This window comes from Geotrypetes seraphini, chromosome 3 (genome assembly GCF_902459505.1).
Source record: "Geotrypetes seraphini chromosome 3, aGeoSer1.1, whole genome shotgun sequence".
NCBI lineage: Eukaryota > Metazoa > Chordata > Amphibia > Gymnophiona > Dermophiidae > Geotrypetes > Geotrypetes seraphini.
Genome location: NC_047086.1, coordinates 214,642,365 through 214,658,888, shown reverse-complemented (window position 1 = coordinate 214,658,888; position 16,524 = coordinate 214,642,365). Strand labels below are relative to the sequence as shown.

The 16,524-nt window shown below is 45.8% G+C and overlaps 1 protein-coding gene across 1 annotated transcript in view; it reads left to right on the top strand.

Annotated features, from left to right (window-relative positions):
* LRP1 (LDL receptor related protein 1) overlaps positions 1–16,524 on the top strand; it is a 777,705-nt gene that overhangs the window by 558,651 nt on the left and 202,530 nt on the right. The window contains exons 48-49 of the mRNA XM_033939435.1: positions 1,384–1,497; positions 13,673–13,822. Of these exons, the coding sequence (XP_033795326.1) occupies positions 1,384–1,497; positions 13,673–13,822 (264 nt within the window). The remainder of the gene's footprint in view (positions 1–1,383; positions 1,498–13,672; positions 13,823–16,524) is intronic.

Here is a 16,524-nt window from a genome sequence, read left to right as displayed (position 1 = left end):
GGAGTGAGCTCCTGCCCCGTGCTGAGCCCCTCCCTGAATGGCTGCCTCGAGTTCTCATGACCCAGCAGTGTACTGGGCACGAGCAAACTTTCTGCTCTCCTGCCTGGCCCTGAGCCACTCCCTGAATGACTGCTGTGAGTTCTCGCAGGACTCGTGAGAACTCGTAGTAACCATTCAGGGAGTGGCTCAGGGCCAGGCAGGAGAGCGGATAGCTCGCTCATGCTCGGTATACTGCTAGGCCATGAGAACTCGAGGCAGCCATTCAGGGAGGGGCTCAGCACGGGGCAGGAGTGAAGAAAGCTTGCTCCTGTCCGGTACACTATTGGACCACTAGGGATTCAAAAAGATATGCGATGAGAAGCGGGAGGGAGGTAAAAAATTTGTCTGAGTCGGCCAGGACAGGAAACTGGAGGGATCCCTACTATCCCAGCACACCACTGGCCTACCAGGTCATATGGTAGGCCTGGTAAAAGCCTGCAGGACATCGGGAGAGAGGGGGGACAGGGTGGAGAACCTGGCAGGGAGTGAGGGGGGCTGCATACAGAGCCTGGCAAGGCATATGAATATTACCATTCCCAGCTTATATTCAAGTCCACCTTTTTTCTTCCTTTTTTTTTGGGGGGGGAAAGGGTACCTGGACTTATATTCGGATCATTTTATATTTGAGTATATACGGTAAATAAATAAGAATACAAATAAAGCATAAAAAGAGACAATGAAAAAAATGAAAAAGATAAAAAAATTATTGGAAAAAATTGTAAAAGTGGGTGGTATAAGAAATCAATTAGTCCTAACATTCTTATGGCTTGCTGAATATCTTCACTGACTGTTCATCCCCTAAGTGGCTCGGCTAGGCTGGGGCGGGCTAGAGGCGGGACATGGGCGGAGTATGAAAGCTGGTTAACCACATACTTAGCAAAAAGATTGTCCTAACTTTCGCTGGCTTTTACAAAGCCCTGCTAGCTGTTTCTACTGCAGGCCAGCGAGGAAAATGCTATGATGCTTACAGAATTCTTAAGAGCATCAAAGCATTTACCTCGCCAGACCACTGTAGAAACCTCTACCGCAGCTTTGTAAAAGGAGCCCTTTATGTGGTGAAGTGAAACGAGTACTGTTCTGAATATCGGCTGGTATCCAGTTAACTTTTGGATGTCTACTGACACCTAGATATTCAATAATGGGCGCTGCGCATGCTTCAGCATTGAATCTCCAGGATCAGTTCAGCCCATGGCTGTGAGTGGCTCAGCTGCCGCTTATCACTACGGGCTGAAAATTGGGCAGCATCTATTTGTTTATAGCAAAATACTTCACACAAGCCTTTGCCCTAAGGTAGGTGTCGTATACTGCTGCACTTTTCTACCAATGCTGTTTCATTTTCTGCAGCGACTGCTTGCACGGCTGAAGAATTTCGGTGTCGAGACGGGAGCTGTATTGGCAACACAAGCCGGTGCAACCAGTTCATTGACTGTGAAGATGCCTCTGATGAGATGAACTGCAGTAAGTTCCGAATGTTACTTGGCAGTTTTCATCACCCAAAACTGTGCAATGTCTAATTCCTGTCACACTGAGAGCACAATACTGAAATAGTGTTGATCCTGCAGACTGGCACAGTGCAGGGCTGCGAACGCTGATCTTCAAGAGTTGAAGACAGGCCGGATTTTTCTGAAGGGGTAAAATTTAAGCAAGTAACCTGCCTCTTGTATCCTCTGCACGCAGGTATATTTGATGAAATATTCATTGTAGATATCATGAAATCCAGACTGTTTTGCAACACTTGAGGTAATCCTCAGGGATTATCAGATAGCTCCAGGTCAGCAAGGGGAAGACTGAGCTGTTTTGTTTTGCTTTGGTTTTTTACCACTATTCATAAGGAGAAGAGCATGTTTCCAAGTATTCACAACAAGAAAAAACCCTGCACTCTTTATATAACTAACCAGCCACTAATCTGCCTTACAAAAAAATTAATAAAGGGGAGGAAAAGACCTCAGTTCAGCTTCATAGGTCATAAAAATCTCCCCCTTGTGTAGATTAAAATGTGTTCTAGCAACAGTCTCTGACTGCAAAAAAAATGTTATAATTTAATAGTCTCTATTCACATATCAAGCTTCTTTAGCATCCATCTTGCATAAAGTTCAAAATTCGACAGCATAGTGAAAAAAAAAATCTCTACAGAGTACTTAGCTGTAATCCAAACTGTAGCTAATCGTCAGAAGTCCCCTTCCTCTGGTCAGTTATATTCCAGATATCAATCAAAACCTTCACAGTTCAATGTTATGTAAAATCTGGCATTTCACACATTAAGCAGTAGTGCTGACGTGTCAGATGCAAAATCACTGCTTACAAGTGTAAATGCCGCTACTTAAGCCTTGAGCAATTTAACATTGAACTGTGAAGGTTTTGATTGATATCTGGAATATGGAAGAAATTGACCGGAGGAAGGGGACTTCTGAAGATTAGCCACAGTTTGGATTACAGCTAAGTATTCTGTAGAGATTTTTTTTTATTATTTTCTCACTATGTTGTCAAATTTTGAACTTTGTGCAAGATGGATGTTAAAGAAGCATGATGTGTGAATAGAGACTATTAAATTTGGGAACTTTTTTTTTTTTTTTTTTGCAATCAGAGACTGTTGATAGAGGACATTTTGATCTATGTAAGGGGGAGTTTTTTTATGACCTATGAAGCTGAACTGAGGCCTATTTCTCCCCTTTATTAATTTTTTGTAAGGTGGATTAGTGGCAGGTTAGTTATAAAAAGAGTGTATATTTTTTTTAAATCCCATTACATGTGTCACTTCTGATGCATCAGAGGAAAGGCCCTGACAGGGCTGGCTGCAAGTAGCCTATTTATGGCACTGCCTCTACTGGCTGACTACCACTGCTGCTTTGGGAGGGCCCGTGAGTAAGAGATACCAGCTCCGCATGATGGGGGTGGGGGGGGGGGTCAATCGGAGACCAGACCAGCATGGGGGAAGGAGGGGTGTTGTCAGGTCAGGAGCAGGACAGCAGGGAGATGCCACGGGGTGGGGTGGGGGATGGTTAGAGAGTGCAGACCTGCAGAACAGAGGGGAGATGAATGCCTAGATCACAATTAGGAACGGGGAGAGGAGGGAACATGGATAATGGACCAAAGGTGAGGGAGGGGAAATAGGAAAGGACATGGATGCTGGACCCAGACCAGAAAGGAGGGTGGGAAGGGAGGAAGAGATGCAAGCAAGAGAGGTGGTGGGGTGGGGAGACATGGATGCTGGACCTACAAGTGGGGGTGAGGGGAATGGTAGAGAGAGGAAGAGAGAGTATTCAAATTCAGACTCAAAGCCCACTTCTTTGAAGTTGCTTTTAATTCCAAACTCCAACCCACCTTCTGAGCACCAATATCTGTCTTAACATTCCCTCTGTAATTCCCCTATCTGAGCATAGTGTATTGATGCACCTCCTTAGTCAGTTTGTCCGTCTTGTAAGTAGAGATTGACATGGGGACACATTTTTCCCCGTCCCCGCAGGAACTCAATTTCCCTGTCCCATCCCATCCCCGCGAGTTTTGACGCTGTCCCTGCCCCATTTCTTTAAACTCTGTCTTAACCACACAAGCCTTGGACACTTGTGATTTTAAAGTGTTTGAGGCTTGTGCAGATGAGGACAGAGCTTGCAGGAATGGGGCAGGGATAGGAAAAGAACTCTCCGGGATGGGAAAATGAGGTCCCGCGAGGACAGGGAAAAATTTATTATCGTGTCATTCTCTAATTGTAAGCTCTTTTGAGCAGGGATTCTCCTGTGTTTTGCTGTGTATGTCTAGTAGCGGTATAGAAATGATTAGTAGTAGCAGAGTGACTCAGACCAGAAAGGGGTGGTGGGAAGGGAGGGAGAGATCTTTGACCATGGAGAGAAGGAGACAGTGGGGATGGGGGGATGTTAGAGAGAGGAAGATTGTGACTAGAGAATGACACGGTGGCGGTTTACCCGCGGCCACCGCATTTTAGCCGCGGGTCACCCGCCGAAAACGGGGAAGAAAACTAGCAGTCGCTGCGGCGACGGGGACAAGGCCATTCACCGCCCGCGGGGCGGTGAATGGTCTTGTCTCCGCAGTGAGGTATCAAGGATCGTGCGGTCCCCGCAGCCACCGCCCGCCCGCCCGTAGCATTTAGCCAGCTCCCTCCCTCCACCTCACCTTAAATTTCGAGTTTTCCGGCTTCCTTTTTTCCGAGCCGCACGTGTTCAAAAATCGGTGCACGCGCGGCTGCGCGAGTCAATCAATCTTCTCCTCTGACGCAACCGGAAACAGGAAGTTGCAGGAGAGGAGAAGTTTGATTGACTCGCGCAGCCGCGCATGCACGGATTTTTGAACACGTGCGGCTCGGAAAAAAGGAAGCCGGAAAACTCGAAATTTAAGGTGAGGTGGAGGGAGGGAGCTGGCTAAATGCACGGCTTTTTGAACGCGTGCGGCTAGGGAAAAAGGAAGCCGGCAAACTCGGAACGAATATAAGGTGAGGTGGAGGGAGGGTGGGGGCTGCTGGACCATTCTTCATTACTTTGCCATACTAATTCCATTCTATGTTAGGTGCCACGGACTCAGATTCGAGTCCTAGCGATGATGAGTTAAAGATCCCTAAATATTAGAGTACTAAGGCTTATATGGATGCTGCGGGGACGGTGACGGGGCGGTGAATGGAATGGCGGTGACGGGGCGGTGCAGAGGATGGTGGGCCGGGGACGAGGCGGTGACGGGGACAGAGCTGGCCTAAAGCAGCTTGTTTTTGAGGCTGCCTCCTGCTGGCCGCTGCTCTTCGAGTAAAGAAGAGAGAGAGGGAGGGAGGGAGCGAGGTGGTTCGCAGATCAAGACCGCCACCTGCTTCTGCTACTTAAGGGCTTAAGGGATGAGGGCTTTGTGTCTCAGGACTGCTGCCACGCTGGTGTTTCGGGGAGGGAGGACTTGAGAGTGTGTTAGATAAGGTTTCTAACACACTCTCAGTTAATCAGAAAAACAGTTATCTGGTATCCACCAATCCCCGTGGGTGCCAGATAACTGAGATTCTACTCTTGTTAATATTTGTACATATATATGCTTCTGACTTGACCTGTGTATCATTGCATAGCACATTGACTATAAGGTTTACATTAACACACATCATCTTACTTTGCAATCATATTCTATACTACCAAGAGTCATTGTAATTAGCTTATACTAAGAGTGACATCAGCTTTTAACCACTTAAACAACACCATAAAGCGAAATTACTTACCTGTAACAGGTGTTATCCAGGAACAGCAGGCAGATATTCTTACATAAGGGTGACATCATCCATGGACAGTTCACATGTGCAGTGTCACTTTAAAATTTGAAGATCACCCATACTGTGCATATGTGAGTGCCTTCCCACCATCCGCCCATTCGCAGGACTGTCAGTTCAGTAAAAAAGTTAAGAAGTCAACTACAGGAGATGGGAGGGTTTTAAGAATATCTGCCTGCTGTCCCTGGATAACACTTGTTAAACGTAAGTAACTTTGTTTTATCCCAGGACAAGCAGGCAACATATTCTTACGGATGGAACTCCCTAGCTGCCAGGGTCATGAGTCTGGTGAAACCCAAGAGGGTTGGAGGGAAGTTGGCCTCTAAACGGAAAACAAATTTCTCAGAACTGTTTGTTCAAACTGACTGTCTCATCTGGAATGATTCTCCAAACAGTAATAAGATGTGAAGGAATAGATTGAGAACCAGATGGCTGCCTTGCAAATATCCTCGATGGGAGTGGAACATAGATGAGCTACTGAAATCGCCATTGCTTGAACTTTATGTGCAGTGACATAGCCTTCAAGTATCAGCCTAGCCCGAGCATAGCAAAAGGAGAAATAGTCCGCCAGCCATTTGAAATGGTTCTTTGGTGACAGAAACTCCAAATCTGTTTGAATCGAATGATAGGAATAGCTGACTAGAAGTTCTGTGAGACATCCTTAGTCTGATCTAAGTAATAAGCGAGGGCTCGTTTACAGTCCAATGAATGGAGTGCAGCTTCAGGGTGAGAATGTGGCTTTGGAAAGAAGACAAGGAAGAAAACAATAAACTGATTGAAATGAAGTTCTGAGACAACTTTAGGGAGGAACTTCAGATGAGTACGGAGAACTACCATGTCATGATAGAATGTTGTAAAAGGTGGATCCAACACTAGCGCATGAAGTTCACAACTCTGCATGCAGATGTGATAGATATGAGGATTATCACTTTCCAGGTGAGATATTTGAGAGATGATTTTGAAAGTGGTTCAGAAGGAGGCTTCATGAAAGCAGAAAGGACTACATTAAGATCCTATGCCACTGGAGGAGGTCTGAGAGGTGGCTTATATGAAAAAGTCCTTTCATGAATCTAAAAACCAGAGGAAGAGCCAGGGCAGGATTAATTCATCGAGGGCCCCTAGGCACACAAATACACTGGGCCCCCTGCCCCACCCCGCCCCCACTCCACCATGCCCTGCCCCCATTTCTTACCCATTTTCTTAATTACTTCTTTATTTCCACTTTATTTCTTTTATTTTAAAATTCAAAACAAACAACAAAGATTACCATACCAGTGCCAGTGTACAGTTTTTTTTTCTATGCAACCTCCAAACATCTCTGAACAAATCTCTCCTTCCTTCCTAGAGGAAGAGATCTTCAGCTGGCAGGGCTTTGGGAAGCCCACTAATTTATATTTTGCATATGGGTAGGAGGATTGGCGGGAAGAAAATTTAGTGCCCGTCATTTTATTGGACTAATACATTTCTCACTTAGCTTTCAGAGGTTAAAACCTCTTTCTTCAGGTCAGTAAATTATATTGCTGTTACAGTAACCCTGTCCTACCTGAGGAAAGGAGTTATGGTCTCTGAATTAGTAAAAAAAAAGTATTAAAATGAGTTCAATAAACAGGATCACCTTATTTCTATTTTCTATTAATAAACGATTATCAACACAGCTACAAAAATACTTTATCCTAAAGCAAAAAGAAATAAATAAAACAAATATAATTTTTTTTTTCTACCTTTGTTGTCTGATTTCTGCTTTCCTCATCTTCTCATCATTCTTTTCCTTCCACTGTCTGCCCTCTCTTTGCTTCTTCCATAAGGCATCTGCTCTCTTTCTATGCCTCTTCCAGAAATTGTCTGCCTCTCCCTTCCATCTCTCCCTCCCCCCTCCATTGATGTAGCATCTATCTTCTTCCCTTCCCTTCTCCAATGGTCTGGCATCTCTCTCTTCCCCTTCCCTCTCCCACACCCCCATGGTCTAGCATTTCACTCTCTCCTCTCCCTTCCCCCCCACTTCCATCAGCATTTGCCCCCTTTCTTTCCCTCCAACCCAATTGCATCTAGTATCCTTCCCCCTCATGTCTCTCTCCCCTTTCCCTGCACACCAATTCCATCAGCCCTTTATGTCTCTCTCCCCTTTTCCTTCCCTCCACTTCCATCAGCATCTACCCCCTTTGCTTCCCTCTAACCCAATTCCATCCAGTATCCTTCTCCCTTATGTCTCTCTCCTCTTTCCCTTCCCCCCACTTCCATCAGCATCTGCCCCCTTTCTCTCCCTCTACCACCCTTCCATACCACGCTGCCCCACCACCCTTCAATACCATTTTTTCTACCACCCTTTCATACCACCCTGCCCCCTTTCTTTCCCTCCACCACCCTTCCATGCTCTTTTCTCTCTCCCTCCAAACAAATGCACAACAGCTTGCGGCAACAGCATCGATGGCAACACCTGGCCCCCAACATTAATGGCAATGGGGCCCCCCAACAGCAACAAGGCCCTCCAGACATCAAGAGCAACATGGCCGGCTCTGCTGCAAGAAGGTCCCACGATAACTGTGCCTGCCAGTCCATCCCCATCCAACGTTCTTCCGGAACAGAGCCGTCAGATGCAGTCATCGCGGGACCTTCCTGCAGCAGAGCCGGCTGCATTGCCGTTGATGTTGGGGGGGGGGCCTCCGTCACCATTGATGCCAGGGAGGGGGCTTCCATTGTTGTTTGAAAAAAAAAAATTAACAAGGTGAGTTGCTCGTCTGCCCTCATCAGTAGGCCCCCTGATAATTTTGGGCCCTAGGCACATGCCTACTGGGCCTATCCATTAATCCAGCCCTGGGAAGAGCAGATAATGACCTTTTGTCTATTACTGAATGAAAAGTACTGATAGCACTGTGGTGAACTCTAACTGAAGTAGTCTTAAGACCTGAGTTGAAAAGAAGCAGGAGATATTCAAGCACCAGTGGTAGTGGGTATGTGACTGGATCTAGCAAGTGATGATCACACCAGACTGTGAAGCAAGACTACTTGAAATGGGAACAGTGTTGAATGGATGTCCTTCTGGAAGCTTCAATAATGGCTGACTGCTGCAGAAAGTGTCAAAGTTTCTAATTGTTGGGAGAGAGATACCACACTGTGAATGCTAACAAACGTAGATTGAGATGGAGTAGAGATCCTTTGTTCTGTGTTAGCAAGGTTGGAAAGATCTGCAGTGTGATTGGCTCCCTTTTGCTGAGCTATAGGAAGAGAGGGAACCAAGGCTGATGAGGCCACCATGGAGCTATTAAAATCATGGTGGCCTGATCTTGTCGGAGTAATTGGCGGAAATGAGTACAGAAACTGGTTCTGCCAGTCAAGAAGAATGGCATCCAACTCTAGATAATTGGGAGTGTACAATCTGGAACAGAAGACTGGAAGTTTGTGGTTGTGGGCGAAAGCAAAGAGGTCTATCCATGGGATTCCCCAGTCCACAAACATTTGATAAAGAACTTGGAACAAAAGTCCCCTGGAGAGGTTGGTAGGTGTTAGCCACCACTGGAATGATTTTTGAAGTTGTGATGTCACACTGATCTGCTGAGATAGAAGGCCCCTGGCCTGAGACCACTGGTGGAAAGAGTTCATTGAAGATCTCTGAGGTGGAGACAGGCAAACAGAGTGACAAGTACTGTAGATGCCATATGACCAAGTACTCGCAGCATTTGGCATGTTGAAATGTAGTGAGAAGAGGAGACTTTCTGGCAAAGTTGAATCAGTGTTTTGTCTCTGTTGTGGCAGGAATGCACAAGTTTGAATTGTGTTCAAAAGTGCTCCAATGAACTTGAGAGTCTGTGTAGGTTCTAGATGTGATTTCTGGTAGTTGATTGCAAACCCTAGGAGTTCTAGTTGGTGAACCATTGCATCTCTGGCTTTTTGAGCTTGCAAAGGTGTGGAGGCTTTGATCAACCAGTCGTCCAAGTATGAGAATACATGAAAGCTGTACATGCAGAGCAATGCTGCTACCAGTACTAGGTGTTTTGTGAAAACTCTGGGTGCTGATGCCAGGCCAAATGGAAGCACCTTGTACTGGAAATGGTGTGTTCATATTTGAAAGCGGAGGTATTTCCTGTGAGTAGATAGAAAGGAATATGGGTGAATGCTTCTTTGAGATCTAGAGCAATGTTTCTAAACATGCAGTACTAAGCCGCTTGGGGGGGGAGGTTATGCGGTGCCGGGCTCTGTATGTCTCCCAACTTCCTTCTGCCGTCACGTATACGTGGCGATACTGTATGTTTCCCTTCAATCTGCTGTCACGTATCTCCCGCCTTCCTCATCTTCTTTCCCCAGCCTCCCTCCCCCCTTCCCAGAGCAGCAGCGGCAGCTCACTGTGTGACCTCTGCTAGATCAGCCCACCTCTGACGAAAGAGGAAGTTGCATCATTGGAGGCAGGGTGGCCTAGCAAAGGCCCTGAGGCTGCCTGATGGAATTGTCGGCTCTGCAGTACCTCTTCTCTCCCTAGCAGCAGCTCACTGCTTTTAACTTTCCCACACAGCTGCCGCTAGCTTTAGTTTAGGCGCAGGAAGGAGATGATGAAGAAGAAGAAGAAGCATAAGACTCATTTGCTGACATCTCTGGGCATTCACTAGAAGAGCATTGAGTTAGATCAGAGCCATAGTCCTCAATACCATGTTCTGTTAGTTGAGAATGACATCAAGGAGATTGTCAAGATGAGCATTGAGGAGATAGAGTATGATGTCAATGAACGTTGACCAGAGTGCCTCAATGAACGTTGACCAGATTGCTTCATTGAATGGAGCTCTGAGAATGAGATGAACTGTGCTTTCTCGATGAAGATGCATGCCTTGATGTAGATGCTTGATGTCGGGTGTTGTTTATGTGATGTGCATTTATGACAGATGCCGATGATGTGCATCAGTCATCTACATCAACTGTAGACAATGATGCTTGAGGCTGTATGCTTTGAGAATGAGGCCTTAAGTGAGTATCCAGGCAGTGCTTGGACTGAGCTGAGGCTAGCATTGTTTGAGCTGGATTTTGCATCGTTGGATTTTGCATCGTTTGTGACTGCAGCAGTACAGCTAACTCTTTCTGCAACAGCATGGAAAGCTGTTCCTGCAGAGATGTCACCATAACTGGTACATGCACTGGTATCATAGGTGAATTAGTTGAGCATCGAAGCACTGGTGATCCGAGTATCAAGGCACACTTCAAAGGTGAAGCCAATTGTACAGGTGGTGATGTGACATCGGTGAATCAGCACTTAGAGTGAATTGATGGTGAAGATTCCTAAGATGATGCTGAAGCATTCCTGGAGGGAGAAGTGTATTTATGCTTCTTAGCCTTTTTATAAGGTTCCCCTGATCCAGGCTGCACTGATATTGTAGACCAGGGGTGCCCACACTTTTTGGGCTTGCGAGCTACTTTTAAAATGACCAAGTCAAAACAATAAAATTTTTAAAAACACAAAGCACACTGTACGCTGAGAAAATGTTAATTATCATTCCTATTCCTGGGTTTTTTCAAAGAGGTCAAGGCAGATGACTCTATGCACTGTCACCTCAGTAACAACCATACAAAAATAGACAAATATACCCACCCTCCCTTTTTACTAAACCACAATAGCAGTTTTTAGCGCAGGGAGCTGCGATGAATGCCCAGCGCTGCTCTCGACGCTCATAGGCTCCCTGCGCTAAAAAATGCTATTGCGGTTTAGTAAAAGGGGGCCATAGTGCAAAATATAGACAGCAGATATAAATTCTCAAAATAGACACATTTTGATCACTAAATTGAAAATAAAATCATTCTTCCTACCCTTGTTGTTTGATGATTTCATGAGTCTCTGGTTGCGCTTTCTTCTTCTGACTGTGCATCCAATCTTTCTTCCCTTCTTTCAGCCTCCTGTATGCTTCCTTTCCTCCAGACCTCATTCCCTCCCCCAACTTTTTCTTCCTCTCTCCCTGCTCTTTCTTTCTCCTTGCCTCCCTTTCTTTTTTTCTCTCTTCATGCCCCCTTTCTTTTTTTTGTTTCCCTTCTTTCGTTCTGTCTCCCTGCCTGCCCCCTTTCTTTCTTTCTCCCTGCCCACCCCCAAGCCACTGCCACCACCATCGGGGAACAGGCCCCCAAGCCGCCGCCCCAAGCTCTCCCTGCTTCCCTGCGTCGGGCTAACTAGCATTCCTCTCCCCAATGTCAATTCTGCCGTCGGAGAGGAAGTTCCGGCCCGGCCAGGCAGCGATTGGCTGGCCCAAACTTCCTCTCCGACAGCAGAATTGACGTCGGGGAGAGGAAGGCTGATAGGCCTGGTAGATCGCCAAGGCAAAGTGAGTCTATCACGGAGCCCGGGATGGGCTCCACGATTGACTCACTTTGCCTTGGCGATCTATGAGTCAATCGTGATCGACCTATTGGGCACCCCTGTTGTAGACTATATTGATGCAGTCATTACAGGAGTTATTTGATGCTGAGAAACAGTATCAGAAACTCTTGCCATGTGTGACATAGAAACAGATAACCTGAAAGGTTTTTCAAACTGTAATTTTCTGACTTTTAGCGACCTTTTCAATAATTTCAAACAGAGTGGGCAAGAAAAATTACAGTGATCAAGACCTAGGCACTGAATGCAACAACTATTTAGATCAGTACAAAAATAGACCTATGACATTGAGCAGCGTTTAAATCTACTAGAAGCCTTGGATATCAGAGGAAAAACTGCTGACATGAGGTCAAAAGACTGAATGATTCAGGGAGGCTGAGCAGATTGTAAACCGAAAAAGGCTTGAAGACAGGCTAAAGAGAACTTAAGGGCCCCAAGAAAAACTCAATAAAAAATGAAAAACGATGAAACTGGGATAATGGGAAGGCACAAAAGGACTAATAAAGAACCTACGGATAAGAAATGCATAGAAAAACTATCCCTCCTCTTCTACGAAACCGAGCTAGTGGTTTTTAGCACATAGAGCTGCGCTGAATGGCCTGCGCTGCTCCTGACGCTCATAGGAACTCAATGAGCATATGGAGCAGCGCGGGCTATTCAGCGTGGCTTTCTACACTAAAAAAACGCTAGCGCGGTTTCATAGAAGAGGGGGTATGTCTAAATTAGACACAAATAGTACACATGCTGAGAGAAACTGAAAGAAACGACTTCTCAGGTTTGCAAAATACTTAGAACTGATTGTCCTGTGACTGAGCAACGGGCAGGAAGGCACTCGCCCATGTGCAGTATGGGTGGTCTTCAAATTTTAAAGCAACACTGCACTTGTGGACTGTCCGTAATGAGCTCCTTGTATGATGTCACCCATACGTAAGAATATGTTGCCTGGGATAACACAGACAACTCTCTCTCTTATAAAACATCCCAACAATAAACTTAAAAAATTCAAACTATGGACTCTCACAGGGAAGTCAGTGCACATAAGTCAAAATGTAATTAAAATCTTAAGGACTGATCTCAAACCTTACAGAAGTTTATATAGTACAGTGGAACCTTGGTTTACGAGCATAATTCGTTCCAGAAGCATGCTCGTAAACCAAATTGCTCGTATATCAAAGCAAGTTTCCCCATAGGAAGTAAGGGAAACTGCTTTGATTGGTTTCACCTCCCCCCCCCCCACGAGGCTACCAGCGCTGCTCCATTCTCCCCCCCCCCCTTGAGGAATCTGATGCTGTTCCAAACCCCTCCCCGCGATCCATCTTCCCCCCCCTGCGAACAGGCATCCCCCCCTCTCGCTTTGCCCCCCCCCCCACTCCACCGCGATCCTACTTTCCCCTCTCCGGAGTAGTCAATGACACCCTTTACCCGACTTGGCACCAGTGCCGGTGCCCGAAGATCCTCCCTCTTCTGGCGCGGCTGGGCGGTGCGTCGGAGATCCTCCTTCTTCTGGTCTGGGCTGGGCTGGACTGGCTTTGAGCATTTGCGCTTGCTCAAAGCCTTCTGGTCTCGCTCTCTCCGAGATTGAGAGCGAGACCAGAAGACTTTGAGCATGCGCAAATGCTCAAAGCCAGTCCAGCCCAGCCCAGACCAGAAGAAGGAGGATCTCCGACGCACCACCCAGCCCAGGCCGCGCCAGAAGAGGGAGGATCTTCGGGCACCGGCACTGGTGCCAAGTCGGGTAAAGGGTGTCATTGACTGCTCGGGGGGGGGGGGGGGAAGTAGGATCGCGGTGGAGGGGGGCAACGCGAGCGGGGGGGATGCCGGATCGCTGGGGAGGATGCCGGATCGCGGGGGGGGGGGGCACTCGTCCTGCGAGGCAAGCTCGGTTTACGAGGCACCAAGTTTGCGAATGTTTTGCTCGTCTTGCAAAACACTCTCAAACTGGTGCACTCGTAAACCGAGGTACCACTGTATTTCAGTTTGTAAGAGACAGTGTCATTACTGATTTAAATTCATGCTTGAAATGTTCTGTTACTTTTTCTTAGACATCACTGATTGCAGCAGCTATTTTAAACTTGGAGTGAAAGGGGTAACCTTCCAAAAGTGTGCAAAGACATCACTGTGCTATGCCCCATCATGGATTTGCGATGGCTCAAACGACTGTGGGGACTTCTCTGATGAAAGGAACTGCCCTGGTAAGTGTGAGGTCATTCCCCAATAAATCAGTTAGGCTATAAGGTGAACATAAGAACAGGCATACTGGTTCAGACCAATGGTCCAGTTTCCTGTTTCCAACAGTGGCTAATCCAGGTCACAGTACCTGGCAGAAACCCAAATAGAAGCAACATTCCTTGCTACTAATCCCAGAGCAAAGAATGGCTTCCCCCAGGTCTCTCTTAATAGCAGACTATGGACTTTTCCTCCGGGAATTTGTCCAAACCTTTTTTAAACTCATGTACATTAACCGCTGTTACCACATCCTCTGGCAAAGAGTTCCAGAGCTTAACCATTCTTTGAATGAAAAAACATTTCCTCCTATTTGTTTTAAAAGTATTTCCATGTAATTTCATTGAGTGTCCTCTGGCTTTCGTACTTCTTGAAAGGGTGAAAAATCGATTCACTCTTATCCATTCTACGCCTCTCAGGATTTTGTAAACCTCAATCATATTCCCCCTCGGCTGTCTCTTTTCCAAGCTGAAGAGCCCCGACCTCTTTAGTCTTTCCTCATACAAGAGGAGTTCCATCCCCTTTATCATTTTGGTTGCTCTTCTCTAAATTTCGCCATACCTCTTTTGAGATAAGGCGACCCATACTTTGCACAATATTCAAGGTGAGGACATACCATGGAGCCTCCAGCATCTGTCATTGGTGTTCCTCTGGACATTTCTTTGATACCTGTGCATCTCCTGTCCTTTACCATTCTCTGGCTGTCACAGAGAAACAATCCGCCCAATATGCAAAGCGATTTGTCCAGTCAGGAGAGGCTTCTGGCCATTTAAATCACTTGTCCAGGGCTAGCTGCAAATATTCAGCAGCATCTAATTAGATTGTGCCACTGAATATCTATGGTATAGAGTCTAAGCTGAAACTGACTATTATGTGGGCAACCCTGGAACAGAGTCAGCACTTATGTGGTAATATTCAGCTTGTAGCTGCATAAAATGGGTCACATAAAATACAATGGCACAGCACTGCAAAAGATATATAATTGCAGAGCAATTTAGACTTGCAGATAAATGATAACATATAGGAAACTACACAGTAGAAAGTGAAAGAGTTTTATAGCTGGCGAATCCAGGTTCCAGAAGAAGCACCAAGCGAAACGGAATATCTGTAGAGCCAGACAAATGATCACTGGGTTTGTAGAAGAAACAGAATTTTCTGCCGAGAGCCAGAGAAGTAATTGCTAGTTTTATAGAAAATATAGAATTTTCCTGTTGTAATGGAAAGTGATTTGCACTGTGAGTCGGATAATAACTGTTGTGTTACTGATCCAGTTCTGTTGGTAAATTACAGATAGAGAATGACATGGGGAAAAAATTTGTCCACGTCACTGCCCCGTCCCCGTGACCACCATCTCTGTCACTGCCCTGTCCCCATGACCACTGTCCCGCCCCGTCCCTGTCCCCCCCAGCTAATATCCCCGCAGCATCCATACGAGCCTCAGTACTGCAATATTTAGCTTATTCCTTCCTTATAAATCAAAGTTCTGGCTGCTGAACTAAAGAAAGAGATGTTCAGCTGGCAGAGCTTTGTTTATAAATTTTTATCAACACAAACTAATATACTACTTTATCCTAAAGCAAATAAATAAATAAATATAAATTTTTTTTCTACCTTTGTTGTCTGGTTTCTGCTTTCCTCTTCTTCTCATTCAATTCCTTCCATCCACAGTCTGTCTTCTCTCTGCATCTTCCATTTGCTCTGTTACTGTGCCTCTGTTTTCATCCCCCCAATTGGTGTGGCACCCATCTTCTTCCCTCCGCTCCCCTCATAGTCTGGCATCTCTGTCTTCTTCCCTTCCAGCGTCTTCTCCCCATTCTCTGTTCCCCATTTCCCTTCAGCGTCTTCTCCCCACTCTGTCTTGCCCATTTCCCTTCAGTGTCTTCTCCCCACTCTGTCTTCCATATTTCCCTTGAAGTGAAAGGCTGCTAACTTTTCTTCATTGGGAGTGTCCGACGTGATGCAGAGAAAAACCCCAAATATAAAAATAAAACCCAAAAATATACATTGTATATTCCAAAACAGATAACTTTTTATTCTTCTAGTAATTAGTATTATAGCAGCATTTGTCAAATCAGAAATAAATCAGTTTGGACATATACAATGGAGAGAAAATATCTCATACCAACAGTGCTGGCATCTTTCTGTAAGCATGGCGTAGTCTCTCTAAAGAGACTGCCAGAGCATGGGGGGTTTTATACAAAAAGTATTTCTTTTTAATAAGACCTTCCCCTGGCTATTAATGTACCACGCTACTGGATAAACCAAATGCCTATCTAACTCCCTCTCCTAGTCCATGCCTCCATTCTTCCCTGGGGGGCCCTGGACAGACATAGCATCTAGAATTTTCTTCTTCTTGAAGTTTCCATTCTTCACACGGGTACAGCATCACGTTATCAGTTCTTAGGTTCCCGGATGGAGTGTTTTTGCTGACTTGCATTTTCCTTTTAGCACTGTTCATTGTCTTTTCCAGCACTGGTTAGTGTCCTTGAGAAACTCTTTACAGCAAGAAATCTACACACTCACTTGCCACACATTAGCATCTCAGCATCTGAACTGACACCAGTTTGCACAAGCCCGTGACTAACAACTTCAGCAAAATATAGGAATAGGTCTCACAACCTGTAAAAGTCTCCCATAGGCTCCTGTCATCCACCTCACCCTTCAGCCTCTT